This window comes from Pagrus major, chromosome 12, assembly GCF_040436345.1.
Source record: "Pagrus major chromosome 12, Pma_NU_1.0".
Lineage (NCBI taxonomy): Eukaryota > Metazoa > Chordata > Actinopteri > Spariformes > Sparidae > Pagrus > Pagrus major.
The window spans coordinates 11057202-11073920 of NC_133226.1; the positions used below are offsets into that span (position 1 = coordinate 11057202).

At 40.2% G+C, this 16719-nt stretch overlaps 1 protein-coding gene across 1 annotated transcript in view; it reads left to right on the forward strand.

The window, feature by feature from the left end:
• Positions 1-16719, forward strand: part of grin3a (glutamate receptor, ionotropic, N-methyl-D-aspartate 3A) — a 58684-nt gene that overhangs the window by 21806 nt on the left and 20159 nt on the right. The window contains exons 3-7 of the mRNA XM_073478412.1: positions 5480-6149; positions 7106-7489; positions 8993-9138; positions 14334-14449; positions 15283-15434. Coding sequence (XP_073334513.1) covers positions 5480-6149; positions 7106-7489; positions 8993-9138; positions 14334-14449; positions 15283-15434 — 1468 coding nt within the window. The remainder of the gene's footprint in view (positions 1-5479; positions 6150-7105; positions 7490-8992; positions 9139-14333; positions 14450-15282; positions 15435-16719) is intronic.

The window sequence follows — 16719 nt, forward strand, 5'->3', positions numbered from 1 at the left end:
TATTTTGCATAAAATCTTTCCTGGATGATTCACGAAGACAGAGCACAAGGTGGACATGACAGTGAGTTAGTGTTCCTCTTCTTAGATCTGATTCACCCAGACGTCAGTCTTCAGCTTAAAATAAGATCAAGACTCCTCTCCCTCAAATGCCACCATTTTTCCTTCCAGTTTCATCTGAGAGAAATGAATCATGTCCCATTATAAGAAGTTAAGTTAAAACATGGTATAATTTGGAGTGTAGGAGGTGCTGTTAGCAGTTCCAGAGGAACTCAAGGTCTTGTTTTACAGTCACTGACCCTGAAATTGACCAGATTTATGAAACACCTGTTTTGCACAGGTAGCTTGCTTGCCGTCATTTAAACTTCTCCAAACTGACTTTTCATTCTTCACTAAAAGGAAAGTATCCATTGAACAAAAATTACACTGTGTGATTAGGTACTCAAAAATAGCCTGTGTTTGAAGCATCGCTGAATTGCTGCTACTGAGAGAAAGAAAAAGAGAGCACACCAGAAAAACACTGCCCTTCAACTGCTGTGCATAGTTTTACATGTCTGTGTCATATTCTACAGATATAGACAGTATTTCTGTTGTGAAACGAGAACTCATGAAAAAATATCTCCAAATATCTCGATGATCTCACCTACCTATCTCACCTACACGCACCGCTCACACAGGCAATGTGGACCGGGTGTAAGGCACAGTTATGCATGATCACTCTGGTTTTCCTTGGTCAACAGCTGATTCTGAGTGACCTCAAGGAAGAGAGATAGTCGATTCCCTCAGAGAACAATGGTTATAATGTAACCTACAGATTGTTAAACTTAGTAAAAGTTGCACTTCTACACTGCAAAATAGAAATATATTTTTAAAAAAGCCTATAAGTGAAAGTCATGTTTTAAAATAGTTACTTAAGTGCAAGTACATAAGTATTCATTGAAAAAATACTTAAAGTATCAAAACTAAAACTACTCAGTTCAGCAAAATGTGAGTGAATTTACCACCTTTTGCATAGCTTAATCTATAACAATGGATCATATTTAATAGCTGATTGTATTCTTCTATTGTGTATCTGTTAATAGATTAGTAATTTAAAGGTCTTTGCATCACAAGTCTGTTTTTTTTACTGAAATCGCTGGACATTTAAAAATAAGGACAACCTTGTGATGTGTCAATCGTGTTTCCTTGTCGGTCATTCATTTTTTCGGAACAGGTTCAATAAACACATCCCTGTTGCCACTGCTGTTTCCTCCAGACTGTGAGAGTTATGTGCATGATCACATGTATGAGTTCAGAAACATCCTAACCCATCACATGCACAGCAGTGTGTCAGTTCAACCACCACAAACTGGTGTGATTAGAGGGTGTCAGTAGTTTAATAATGAGGGGAGCCAATCAGTATCAAGCTCAGTTGTACTGAGTACCCTGGAGATCTGATTAAGTGAGTGGAGTGGTAGAAATGTCTGCTCCACAGCCTGTGAAGTACCTCCCTACCTGCTAACTGTTCATGTATGACAGGTAATTACCCATCAAATCCCTTAAAAAGAGTTCATCAGGAAAATCTGCATGTACATTCACAGCACATAATCCGGACATGAACGAAATGATGTTTGTTTGCCGCATTTCATGCTTGTTATACTAGTGCCATAGAGCAATGTTGGAGTGAACTTTGGAAGAGAAAGCACATGTCTGACTTGCTCGAAAGCAACTTTCCGCTGCAGGCAAAATCATAAAAAACTCAGCTCCCCTTATACAACTCCTCTCTGCCGACATGCCCTGTTAGTATTAGTCTGAAACTGTCTCTAACTTCAGATTCCAACAATGAAACACACTCAAAAGTTATCGAAGTCTTAACTCGACACGAAATATTAACTCTTAAACTGTAATATGTGACCTTTTACTAAAATGTGACATTTCACTTTTAACACGCAGCACCGTCTGCTCTGTCAGGAATGTGCAGGAGCATGTCACTTCCACTGTGTACCATGAGGATAAAGACACTCTCCCCAGGTAGCTTTAACATCTACAAGCTGCAGTGAAGACACTGACCTTCAGACGGACTAGTTGAGCTGTCAGACTGACTTAGCGCCAGTTAAAGATGTAGGAAAGTAGACAAGGTGGTGGAAAGAGGAATTTTCCAGCAAGCAAGGTGACACGACAGAGATATTTCGGAAAAGGTCACATCATTTACATCATTACCTCCTGAAGGCATGCGGGAGAGCGGTGCATCAGCTTGCACAGAACGGATGCCTGCATTCTTCCTTGCATCCAAACATATCCATTCCACTGGACAAGTGTGCATGTTTGTGTGTGTGGGGGGGTGTTTGTGTGTGTGTGTGTGTCTGCTCTGGTATCTGACACTCTCAGACAGCCAGTAGCATGGCTCAGTGAGAGAGATGGCGTGATCACTGGGCCGTGGTCTGTCTTATCCTGTCACACACACGCACAAGCACGCACACACACACACACACAAACACACACACACATTCGATACAGCCACTGAGGCCACCAAGATAATACACCTCTCCAGTGCTGGTGTTACACCATTAAATTGAGATTTATTTTTTTATAAACTAACCAAAATGTGTGTAAAATATACATTTAAGCCTGTAAATCACAGGTACAGAAACTGTCTGGAAAACCGCCTAAACCAGTAAAACCTCTAAACTGGTTAATCCGTTTAGATCAATACCTGCTGAGCTCCACTCTTTAGAGAAATTCAATGAATTTACCTCATACTATATAAAATATAAAATTCCCAATATTGGGAATAATGTTGTGGCTTCATCTGCTGGTGGGTGTGACCACTCTTGTTCCACTCAGTGTCACGTTGCCAACACCTATCTCAAACTCTGAATTCAACATTGTGATCTACAGGAAGTGGTGAAGCAGGTCTTTAAAATATAATAATACCTACCTACTTTCTGAAGAGTTACCTTGATCCAAATGTTTTTGAGAACTACAGACTAATCTCCCATCTTCCATTCCTGGGAAGAGTATGCGATAAGACACCAACAGTTACATAAGTATGTCATACAACAATTTGTTTGATGTTTTGATACAGAAAGCGCCCTGGTCCAAAACACATCTTTATACCTAAACGACGGAATAGGTCAATTGCCAATTACTTCCAAAACAACATGTATGACCAGCAACAGGCGATGTACTGGACATCATAGTAGTCGTCTTTGAGAAACGAGATATAATCTTTGAATCTCTTTCAGTAAAACCTTGTGAGCATGCTCAAAAAACCTGTGTGATTTTAGATGCTGATCTTAACATAAAAGCAATCCTGGAGATACAAGACATGTGCTTCTGGGAGTTATCTTCGAACTATATGTATAGTTTGATGCTCCCTGTCACAGTCAGATTCTGGAAAGCTGGTTCATGCATTTATTTGCAAGATACTAGATAACTGTTGTGCACATTTTGCTGGACTGAACAAGCATGTGTTAAATAACCTCTATAGTTTATTCAGAATTATGCAGCAAGACTATTAACAAAACCAAAAAGGTTTGAACATATCACTCCTATTTTAACTTTTCTTCACTGGCTTACAGTTAAACAAATAATTGATTTTAAAATACTGCTTGTTGTTTTGAAATCTATGAATGGTTTAGCTCCTTCCTACATTGTTAACTTGCTCATTGAATATACAGTACACTGAGATTATCAAGGAAAGGTCTCCTCACGATGCCTAGAATAAATTTGAAACCAGCTCATGGTCCCTTCGGTCATTATGGTCTTACTCTCAGGAATTCTCTGCTACATGGACTAAAATCTGTTACAACAGATCCTTCTTCTAAAAGCAGTTTCAACCTAGCCTTTGTCACAAGTGTTTAGTTTTAGTTAATTGAAAGTGTCTGGTTAACGGGTAAAACTTTCATTTTAGAATTAGTATTGTTCATTTTATTCTCTTTTCATCACACCTTCTTATCTTATTCCCTTTTTATTTTAATAGCTTCCTTATCTGATATGTTCTTGTGATCTTTTGTTCTTTCTATTTTGAAGCACATTGTGTTTTTGCCTGTTGTATGAAATCTGCTAAATAGCTCAACTTGATTTGACTTGACTTGGAAAATATGGTTTTGTTGTTGTAGAGAGAGACGAAAAAGGAAGCCAGCAGTCGCAGCTGTGCATTTTCAGTTTATGTTCCACACTGTTATATATAACTCTTCCTTATTATGTCTTTATTGAGAGAAAGAAAGAGAGAGTTTTAGCTTTCACTGTGCATTAACAAGGGAATACGATATTGATACATGACTATTGATATTACACTTTATTACTTTAAATGCCTACAATGACCTTTTTTCACATTTTTCCTGTGCAAAAGTCAGAAGTAGTGTAGGTTGATGTTGGTGCAAAGGGAGCAGTCTGAGGAGGATGGACAAGTCAACAAAGCATGCAGTTTTGACAAAAGATCATTCAGCAACTTTACACAAGTGATTATATGAACCATGACCACGATTTTACTTTTCATTCATTTTTTCTAACCCAAAGGACAATCTTTGACCTTTCAAGTAGATCAAGTAGTTAATGAAATGATCCCAACTGAAGGTCAACTTATTTGCTCTTCAGGAGTTTCTCGCCATATTACACGGTCACTAGCTAATCACAATGGAACTGGAAAATGTCAAACATGATTTAAGTCAAGAAGTCAGATTCATGCTAAATGTGAACATCCGAGTTACTAAAGCAAGACATCTGGTGTTGCCTCTGTTTTGATGGCGTCAGCAGCTCACGCATTCAGCCTAATATGACCCACCTTTGCAGTTGTGTTTGCTGATATCATACTACTCCTCTCAACTACAAAACATTTTTGTCCAGCTTCCACCAAAATGACGTAACATAACGGATGTATTGTACGTGTAAAGTACATCAAAATGTGTTTAGTTGAAGATCAGTAGGACACTCATGTTTCGAATAGTGGAGGGTCCTACTCAAGTCCACTTCAGCGTGAGTCCATTTTATACTATGAGAAGGAAAGTCATTTAAAACTTTAAACTACTGTGGTAGCCACACACCACGACAAACATTCAATTGAAAATGTTAACATTTAACTCAGTATGGATGTTTTTATGTTGTATAATAAAATAAAAAATGCTATTGAAAGAGCAAAGTCCATATAAATATAACAGTTACATTTTTAGTCTCTTTCTCACTTTGCAGGTCGGATGAAAGTAATTATTGCTTAATAATAATAATAATAATAATAATAATAATAATAATAATAATAATAATAATAATAATCTCTATGCAATTATATATTTGGCCACTAATTGGCATCCGAGATAAAAAATAAAAAAAGGACTTGACTGTGCTCTGCTCATGGTACTGAAACATTTAAACCCAGTCTGACTTTGTTCATATCCAAGATGCACATGTGTATCCATAGGTTTGATTATGGAAAGACATAAAATGATCTTTCTCCCTCTTTCCCTCTCATCCTCCCATGTCATTTCTTCCCCCTCACTCCCCTCAGATTTCTATCCAACACATCATTTGAGGGCCAGAGCGGTTTTATATCCAGAGATTCTCACAGCCAGATTGTCATCTCAGAGGCCCATCACTACATCTGGTCCCTCCAGCTGGACCCCCTGGGCCAGCCAACATGGACCCGCCTGGGACGCTGGCGCAGAGGGAAAGTTCTGATGGATCAGGGGGCCTGGCCGGGTCATCATGGCCCTGGGAGCGGAGGTGACTGGCGCCGATCCTCACGGCTGCACATGCGGGTGGTGACGCTGGTGGAGCACCCGTTTGTATTCACCCGTGAGGTGGATGGCGACGGGATGTGTCCCGCGGGCCAGTTGTGCCTCGACCCTCTCACCAACGAAACTTTGGTTTTGGAAAAACTTTTCCAGAACCTCAAAGGACGCAACGCATCTGTTCCCACGGACTACAAGAAGTGTTGTTACGGTTACTGCATCGACCTGCTGGAGAAGCTGGCGGAGGACATGGGCTTCACCTTCGACCTCTACATTGTGGGCGATGGGAAGTATGGGGGCTTTAAGAACGGTCGCTGGACAGGACTGGTGGGGGATCTGCTCAGTGGCGCTGCCCACCTTGCAGTGACGTCATTTAGCATTAATTCAGCCAGAAGCCAAGTCATTGACTTCACTTCTCCATTCTTCTCCACCAGCCTGGGAATTCTGGTCAGTACTTGTTCTCTTACGCTTCGTCTCTTCCTCATTTTACAGAGATTTTCTTTCCTCTCCACTTGTTATACATCCCACTTCTGTAACTGTTCACTGCTGCCTTCCTCACTCTCTGTCATTGACCTCACCTCAGCTCTCTCCGCTTGGTATGCTGGTGGTCAGTATCAATATTGCGGCGTTTTAAGTCCGACCTTATTGGATTCTAACGCAATTCCCCATATGGGGCGAGACTGGTGAGTGCATAGCTTTGTGGGGGTGACCCTATTACTGCAATTACTATAGCTAGTCTCACTGGCTGACAGGCATAGTGATGGTGGTAATCACTCTCTCCTCTATTCCTCTTAACATGCCACTATAGAGGGGGGGTATTCTGCTATATTTACAGTGGCGGCCTCTTCTATTATTTGTGCTTTCTTGTTTGTTTGTTTTTTTCTATTTTCACTGCGAGCATCTCTCTCCAAACAACAGTGTCACAAACAGAACCTCTACAAGTAGATTTGCATTGGATAACAGTTCACTGGTGGCATTATGAAGCAGATTTTTGTCCAATTATAGCCAGACTGGTGAATTTGTGGCTTCCCTGGGTGAATTGTTTTCATTAATTACAGTATCCCGTCTTGCTGTTTGTGAGGCCTCTGATCCTCTTTCAGTTCGTTGGTGGAAAAAAGCCTACGTATAATCATTTAGCAAATTTCTAATGAGCAAATAACCAAACACTTTAACCCCACACTGAAATAGCTGTGGCATATAAAACAACAAAGAGAGACAAAAACAGATATAAATACTTTCTGATTCCCACCCACACCTGTTTAAGATTTTTCAGTCCTAACCCTAACAGATCAAGTTTACTGTGAGGCACTTTTTTTTTTGGTTAAGTTACACATGAAGAAAAATATGACAATGACACGAATGATCAGTTTTTAAGGTTTTCCAATCCTTTGTTCCTGTCCCAGGTGCGCACCCGTGACACAGCTGCACCCATCGGCGCCTTCATGTGGCCTCTCCATTGGTCCATGTGGCTCGGCATCTTCGTCTCCCTCCACGTCACCGCCGTTTTCCTCACCCTGTATGAGTGGCACAGCCCGTTCGGTATGACACCACGCGGACGCAACCGCGACCGGGTGTTCTCCTTCTCCTCGGCGCTCAACGTGTGCTACGCTATTCTCTTCGGGAGGACGGTGGCCATTAAGCCACCCAAGTGCTGGACAGGCCGCCTGCTGATGAACCTCTGGGCCATCTTCTGTCTGTTCTGTCTGTCCACCTACACTGCTAATCTAGCTGCTGTCATGGTCGGGGAGAAGACCTATGAACAACTGTCAGGGATACATGACCCAAAGGTACTAAAGTCTAAAGTTGAAGTTGAAGGCCCTGACAAATTATTTCCTTGATCGTTTCCTTTTTTTACATTAATACACTCTTTTCTACCAACGTTAGAACAGTTTTGGTTATTTCACATCAGAGGATTCTGCTTTATTTTTCCTCTCTCTGAGTTTTTCTCAGGTCACAGTTAGAAAAAGACGATGTTATGTACTTCCTCACACCAATCAAGATTTAAAATTTGAATCAGAACCTAACTCAGACCAGTCTGTGGTTAGTTTAGGCATCAAAAATGTTTTGATTAAGGATAGGGAAATTTCATGATATCAGTTAAATGTTCATAAAAAATCTTAAGTCACAACAAAAACACAACATTTCACAAAAGACAACATTTAAGAAAAGACAGCATTTGAGAACACAAGATTTCAGAAAACAAAATTTCACAGACACAACCTTTGAGAAAACATTTCAGATCACAGAAAAGGTGGGACAACACTTCTCGCTTTGCACCGGACAAAACCAGAGTACATGGCTACAGTTCAATGCCATTTGCTGTTTTAATTGTCTAGAATTCTTCATTCCTCAGTCACTCGCCTAAGTCCTAATTATTTCATGCTTCCTTTCAGGGCTTCTGAAATGTCATTGTGTTTTCTCAAATATTGTTGGGCTTTTCTGGAACGTTGTTTTTTGTGTAATGTATTTTCAAAAAATGTTGTTGTGTACTCTGAAATATGATGTGATGATGTTGTGTTTTGACCTTCAGGGTCACCGTAGTCTCGAGTCACTGCTGTCTCTCTCTGTATTAGAACAGACCATGACCTTTCCCTAACCTTAACCAAGTGATGTCGCTGCCTAAACATAACTATAAAAACAATTAATAATTCTCTAGTCACTGCAAGTGGATAGTTTATTGCAAGATTGCCCCTTTTTGACAGAAAACATTGAAATACATTGTCGGTGAGCATCACTAAAATCCTCTGTATCATCATTTTTGTGACCCGCCAGGTTTATTCACTAAAAACATTTCCTCATTATGTTAATAGAAAACATAATTTGGTCAGAATTACTTTTTACTCCAAATATATTGGCCGTTGAAAATCAGCTGTATATAAATGTATTTCTGATGACTAACAGGCTGCTGTAGAGTTACTCTTGGAACATTTTGTTGATGTCCACTTGATAAAACTGCAGACCAAAAGGGTAGGTGGCGTTTAGAAGAGCCACTCCTGTGAAGAGTACAGTCTTTTAAAGTCAGCAAATATATTCTTTAATTAAAGCCACCTTTGTAAGGGCAATTGGTGTGAGGTAATTAATGCTTTTTGTCAACTCACCAAGTCTGTGAATCAAAAAAAGTGCAGGGATATTGAGATCTGGTTCCAGAAGAGAAAAGAGAAAAGCCAATCTGTATGAAGTTTCAGGCAAACTTTGCTCCTGCATCTGAAAGAAGAAACTCCCACTGATGAGAAGAGAAACTAAAGTGAAAAATATCAATATTAATCAATATCAATGCTTCTTTCCTGCAGTTGCACCATCCCTCTCAGGGATTCCGATTCGCCACAGTGAGAGAAAGCAGCGCTGAGGACTACCTCAAGAAGAGTTTCCCTGAGATGCACGAGTACATGAGAAGATACAACGTCCCGGCAACACCAGATGGCATACATCATCTCAAGTAAGACTAAATGCTTTGCAGTCCACATACATCATGCTCTGTCATCACTGAACCTGGTACCGCTGTTATCTGTCCTCTAATATTCAGTAACAACCTTCAGTCGTTATCTCATGCTGTCATCATTCCCCGAAAATCAACGTCTCTCTGGTTGCATAAATGGAAAAAAAAAAAAAAAAAAGAACTGTAGCATTTTGCAAAACAGGAATGTGAGCTGCGTGTCCAAGGAAAGATGAAGTTTGAAGAAAAAAAATCAGTCTCCCCCCACCCCGAGCACGCCTGTTTGCATTCAGATATCCTCCTCCTTACCCTGCCATTGCTGTCATCCTAAGCTGCTTCGACATTCAACCGGCATCCCCGCGGAGCAAAGCAGAATATAGTGAGAAAAGGCAGCTGGAATGTGGGTTTTGGCTGCGTAGGACACAATTTGAATGGATGAAACAAGATTTTTTTTTTACTGAGCTTGTAAAATGCTGATTAGAGGGTTCAAGGGAAAATGTCATCTTTAGAAAATTACATCTGAGTAACAAGACAGCGTACAAGTGTGTCGCAATGCAACTGAACGCTCAGTGTTCAGGGTTTACTCCCCAAGGGACCAGGCACTAGTTATCACTTACATAATCATACTTCACTTTAAGTGCACTGGATACTTAAATCCAGTGTTACAGTATATTGTATCTATTGTATTGAATTGTATGTGGAGATTAAACTTATTTTTGGAGATTGCTAACGTTATTATTAATTATCTTTTGTACAGTTTTGATTGCAACATGGAACAAAGACATTTTATATTTTTTAACCAGAAGTTGAGACTGCCAGATGTGATTAACAAAAACTCATATTGCTATTATTTTTGGCAGATATTATGATTGCAATATGATTCACGATGCGTGGGAATGATTGTGGTTAGGGTCGCATCACAATTAAAACTGTGAAAGCAGCTTATTACAAACCATATTGACGTTTCTTGCTAGGCGGTAACCTCTGACCATTGCAAAATAACAGCGACAGGTGTACCAGACCTTCGTTGTATGGTCGCAGTTGGTTAGGCACTAAAACTACTTAGGTTTAGGAAAACATTGTGATTTGGATTAAAATGACTGTTACTTATGTAGATTCAGTCACGTATTATTACGGGAGCAAAGGAGGAAGTCAGGTGAAGTAGTGTAAAAGGCCTGATTAAGGAGGAGGTCAAGCAGTGAGCAATGAGTTATTTTAACTTACTATTGTATGTATCTAACTTAAGTTACATAAGTAATATAGTTATTTAAATCCAAACCATGTTGCTTTCCTAAACCCAACCAACCTAACCAAGATTGTGGGTCATGAACAACACAGTATATCACTGCTTTGAGAGACAAGAGGGGCAAGAAAAGGATGGGCGATCCTCAGTGACGTATCGCACCCTCTCTGTGATGAGTATGAGTTGTTACCATCAGTAGTGCCTTAACCTAACCAAATAGTTTTCCCACTAAACCCGATCAACCCGACCTTAAGATGGAACAGTAATATATGTCGTTATGGGAGTCACTGGCAGACGACCTCTTCAGTTGTTAATTATGAGGATATGTTGGTACATTACAGTAAATGCTGGTTTTGTCACACATTTGACTTTTATCATACAAATTGCAGCTTCTGCAATTGTATTGTTTTGATTAATGGTATAGCCCTGCCACAAGTGTGTAGATTTTTGATTTTCATCAAACGTCATTTCGGATTTTCCATATTTCACATCATGGAAAATACTTTTTTAATTGCTTGCTTGTTCAGATTTACTGAAATGTGAGCTCTTTTTTCAGTTGTCTTGGCTTTCATCCCTGCACACTATGCACCCGTGACAGTATGTGGTTTTTATCAATGCTGTTTCAGTGTTTCAGCATAATGAACATGTCTCGCCACAGCCATTGAAACTAGATACAACTACTACCTGCAGCCTGTCTGCTATATAATTAGAACATTTTGAGAAAGTGCACTGACTGGAGCATTATCAGCCACCAGTCAACTGTCTTGTACTATTTTGGCTTGCTCATTAAAGTAGCAGATATGCTTTTATATGCCTTAATACAGGCTCACACCTGAAATAGAACAATTTATTCGAGTGGCTTTTATTAACCCCGGTGCTAACAGGTCATATTTCATGATGTGAAGACTTTCCCCACACCATCGAAACTGGTAGCGTCACTAATGGTGTTTTCCATCCATGCCATCGGGATGCATAAAATTCTTTTACAAGCATTACCACAGCAAAATGATGCAGAAAAGGAAGAATCCCATTTTAATTATATTGTTTAGGTAATTGGTGGATGTCAAGGTTGTGCACTGGTCATAAAATACATAACATCGATAGCATATTACGGTGGCAAGTCCAAGGACGAATGCTGCAACCCAATTCAGCCTGTAATAATGAACAGCCAGCTAGTGCGTAGAAGATAGTGGAGGATTTTCAAACACTGTCCTTGATAACAAGCAAAAAATACAGACAATATCTTGAAAAAAGCCTTTGTAGAATTCGTATCCCAGCAGGCTTTGGCTGTCAGTAAAGACATTTTGAGTTGATTTGCAAAAGCCTCGCTGAGAGTGTTGTGATTTAATATCTCACCTCGGTATAACAGACTTGGAGAGAGGAATGCGAGTAAATTGGCAGAAACTGGCAGGCAGTAATTTTACTGGCATGTGGCCAGTAAAAGTATTGGAAAACCACAGGCAAGACTGGCTTTGAGAAATATGCGGCTCAGACAAGGCAAAAAAGAAGAGAGAAGTTGAATGATTTACATCCCTTTTTCAGTGATTGCGCTAAACTGCCCTCTGAAAGGCTCGATAAAATATCCACAAGCACAAAACAACTCATTCTCATGCCTTTTCTTATTCATTCTTTGCCTCCAGGGTTTCTTCACCTCTTATTGTTGAGTTAAGTACGTCTACAGTGTGTGTTGGATTGGGCGCTTTATCCTTTATTGGACCTTGTTTGTTTCGGATCTCAAGCGCAAAACACACAAGCTCCCATTTGCTTCAAGCTATTAAACTTTACCCTACCCATGAAATAAAGTGAAAGCATATAGCATACAAAGCACATGAAGTTCATGACCCAACAAAACAGACCACATCAAACTTTTTTGAACTCACTCTGTAAGGTCAGAGATGTGACATGAGGACAGAAACAGAGAGAGTAGCAGCCCAGGAGTGAGATGACAAAGTGAGGTTGATTTAAGTTTACGTCTCAGGAGGTGTTAAGGTTAATTTTTCATGTGTTACTCTGAAATGTTTGCGCACATCCTGAGTTGGTTTCCAGAAGATTTTTTTTTTTTTTTTTCTTGTTAGTGCTAAGGTTATATTTGTCCCTCAATGAATACTTGGGAGAGCGGCCAGCTATCTGTTTTGCTGTCTGGTCATGCATCAAAAACATTTCAAATGCCACTGATCAGACTCTCATAGAACTTACAGGCACAATTCAGGTCAACACTCTCCTCCAGCATCATTGTCTGAACATCCCACACAATGTTTGAAATGCCATTTCTTTTACTTGTTTCTACTCAGTTGTTTGTTTTGTTAGCCTAAGGAGTGCTTGCTAAATTTGCGTGCCATGAAATCTTGTGTACTTTACACTACAGCTTGGCAATAACAAGGAAATAGTGGGTGTAGTAGTTTGGTAGGTATATTTGGGTAATGTTATACTTAAATGTGCAATGATCAGCCACACATCAAAGGACGATCATGTAAAGTGAATACCATTCATGTGGATGCCACTTGATATGCACCACCCACCCAAACACCGTTGCAGACCAAGTACACTCCTTCATGGCAATGAAGCTCCCAGATGGCAGTGGCTCCCTCAGTATAACAATGCGCCCAGCTGAAGTGCAAAAAATGCTCAGAAAAACATTAGCTCAAGGCATCGACCTAGCCTCCATATTCCCAAGATCCCAATCCGATCAAGCTTCCATGATATGTGCTGTAAAAAGTCAGATCCATGGAGGCCCCACCTTGCAACCCACAGGACTCATAGTATCAGCTGCCAACTCCTTGATGCCAGACACCACAGTACACCCCCAGCGGTCTTGTGTTCACGCCTTGAAGGGTCAGAGCCAAGTCTGATCCCTGGTGGGGCCTCCATGAATCACATTTGTTCTGATACGTCCCACAGATGCTCCAATCGGATTGGGATCTGGGGAATTCGGAGGCCAGGTCAATGCCTTGAGCTCCTTTACATGTTCCTTGGGCTACTCCTGAGCAGTTCTTGCGTTGAGAGTGGTACTCCAAAGATACATCCACATGAATGCCAAGACCCGAATGCAAGTTTCCCAGAAGAGCACTGAGTCGCAACGAGATGATCAATGTTATTCACTTCACTTGTTAGTCCTTTTAATGTTGTAGATGATCCCAGGGTTAGGGTATGTAACAGGGAAATAAGAGGCCAAAAACTAGTAGTGTAATAATGAGGAAACACATTTATAGATAGCAATGAGGCAAAACTATTGAGTAACAGTGTAGTAATATGCTTGGATTAAAAACTTGTGATAAAGGTAACATTAATGGGGTTATAACCTGAAAACTTGAATGGCGCCCAGTAGAGCACATACCTCCGCCAAGGCCCAACAGTCCCCTTTGATGAAATCAAGCCTAATTCAAATCCACTAAACCGTCCATAACTGCTTAACTATAAATTTAAGATCACCAGATGTAGGACCCGCATCAAATTGTGCTAACTCATAGATACCAGCCCCCTAAACACACCTGATCTTATCATCAAGATCCATGAGCTTTCCACAGAAGTTAATGAAAATGTTAAATAAATAAAATACACCCTTTCTCACAACGTTGAAGAAAGTGAGATAAATTTCCTGCATCAGTCCCTTTTTCCAGATCTGCACCAGAAGTTAATGGGGTCTATTCTGGGCTGGGACTCTTCCAAGTTTCGGAGAACTTCCTTTTGTACCAACCAACCAACAAACCAACAAGTTGTTTAAAACAAAACCTCCTTGTTGGAGGTAATAATAAGTTAAAATGCATTGATGTTTTCACAATATTAAAGGTTACTCTCTTTAAGTCAGTGCTACAGAATGGTGCAACATGAAGTGCAAGAAGTGCAACATGTGGTGCTGGTTGAATGCTGTATAGTTGGGTAACTATTAAAGCTGAGTTCTCACCATTTCAGTCAAGATCATTGCACTTTCATTTTATCTGCTTGCTGTGTGTTACAGGGCTGACCCTCAGAGGCTGGATGCATTCATCATGGACAAAGCTCTGCTGGACTACGAGGTCTCCATAGATGCAGACTGTAAAACACTAACAGTCGGCAAACCCTTTGCTATAGAAGGTAAAACGTGGAAGCTTATTATTTGACAATTTATTTGTTAATTTAGGAAACAAAATTGTAGTTTATGAGGCTTTTCCAGCTTAATGAATTTGTTGACTTATCAATTAAATTATTGCTTGATTAAGAACATTGCAGATTAAAAATATTGTTGTAAAATGGTAGAATGCCATCACAACAGAATTCACTGATATGCTTTGGTTTTTAATTATCACTATCCCTCTGTCTGCATGACTGCAGACTATCTGACCATGAGCATTTTTAGGACAGCCCTTAATTTAACAATATCAATCATTAAACATTTACACATCAGTTAATCTTCTGGCTTTCAACAGCTTAGATTCTCTTCTGTCCACACTGTTAATCTCTGGTCCATTTAGCAAGCTTCTTCCTCCCACTGTGAAAATGTTCCCGTGGTGGTTGCTTCCATTACAGGCCACCGTAGTCCCAGATTCCAGAGTTGTTGTTAATTACTTAATGCACTCTTAAGCCTTCAGGATGCAATACAAATCAATCTGTGTACTTCCTACCACAGCGAGTTACTTCTGTAATTGGCTATTGCTGAATTTGTCACACTTTCCTGGCATGCTAAGAAATTCCGAGATTGACTTACAATGTCAAGGAACTGCTTTGTTTTCGAGTGACAGTGGTGCTTCTTATAAGCACTGGTAACATTTGCCAAGACTCTCCTCTTTCTACTCAGCGGTTATTTTCCTTATTCTTGTGCACACTGAAAAGAGAAAGACGATAATGGTAGTGCATGGAGGAGAAGTGATAATGATTCTGCTGTTGTGACAGAGGAATAACAAGTCTCTACTGTGTATTTTTACTGGCAGGCTATGGGATTGGCCTCCCTCAGAACTCTCCACTAACCTCCAACATATCAGAGCTTGTTAGTCAGTACAAGTCAGATGGCTTCATGGACATGCTGCATGACAAATGGTACAAGGTTGTGCCCTGCGGGAAGCGCAGCTTCGCTGTGACGGAGGTAAGAGCAGAACCAGCTGTAACATACAACAGCAGCACATGTATTGTTTTCTATAATAGAGACATTTAAGGTGGCAACTGAGAACTTTCCCCCCTAGTATTTCCAAGTGGTATTTGCCTATTGTTGGCACCGCTGTTGCAAAGACAACTGGATCATTCTAGATCACCAGAAATGGATCGGCAGTTAACCTTCCTTTTCCCAGATGGCTGCGTCCCCAGTGCCAGACAAGATAACAAATTTTACAGGGAACACAGATGGTTACATTATTCTATATCCTTTATTTTGTGCAATCAACATTTCAACCCATTATTAACATAATGATACATTAAAGCAGAAAACTTGTCTATTGCCAGTTGAAATAAATATTGTGTTTTAATGTACTGAATCTTCCAATCACCAGCCATGGATAGGGTTTAAATATGAAGTTGTGTGTCAGCTGGAATCATAAGTTTAGAGTCCTGCCTACCGAATATATATAAGACACACCAGGACAGTTCACCCCCAGTTCAAAAATAGTTACAGAGTTTTTGTCATGGTTTGGGTTTTAGGTTTGTGATTTCCTGTTTTGTTTTGGAGTTCTCTCCTCACGTGTCATGCTTCACATTCTATTTCCTCCCTTTGTCTGTTTTCCCACCATTTTTGCTCCTCGCCTGTGTCCCATTAGTTAATCACCCCCGGTGTGTGTTTGAGCCTGTGTTTTCTCTTCACTCTTCATTGTCTCACCTGTCCCCCGGGCCTGTGTTCTACTAGGATCTACCTGTGTGCTTCTTGTGTTCCTCATTTATCCGTGTCTTCCTGGTTTGTTTTATGTTTGATTTCTGTCTTGTTGCCTGAGTTTTCTGGACTTTTGTTGCCTGAGTTGCTTACTTTTTAATTATATAATAATTATATTTTTTTATGTTTTGTATTTGGATCATCAGCTACATTAAAGCTCACTTTTATTTTCTATCAGCCTCCATGTCTGCATTTGGGTCCTCACCAGGGTCCTCAGGCAGTTTTGTAGTTTTTGCCGTAGAGATGTTTGCCTTCTCTAAAATATAATGAAGCTGGGTGGCACATTGTTTGTGGTGCTCAAGGTGCCCAAAAACCAAATATACATTTCAAAAGGCTCAACTGCAACGTCTCTGTCCAGAAAACATGACCTGGTTATCAAAGATTATCACCATGCTGAAGGAAGCGTGCAGCTACTCATGGACGAGGGGCGAGCTAACTAAGTGAATTAAGCTAGTTTATGTTAAAGCTCAACTGCCATTTATTTCCATATTTTTTGTAAAAAGGCAGACAT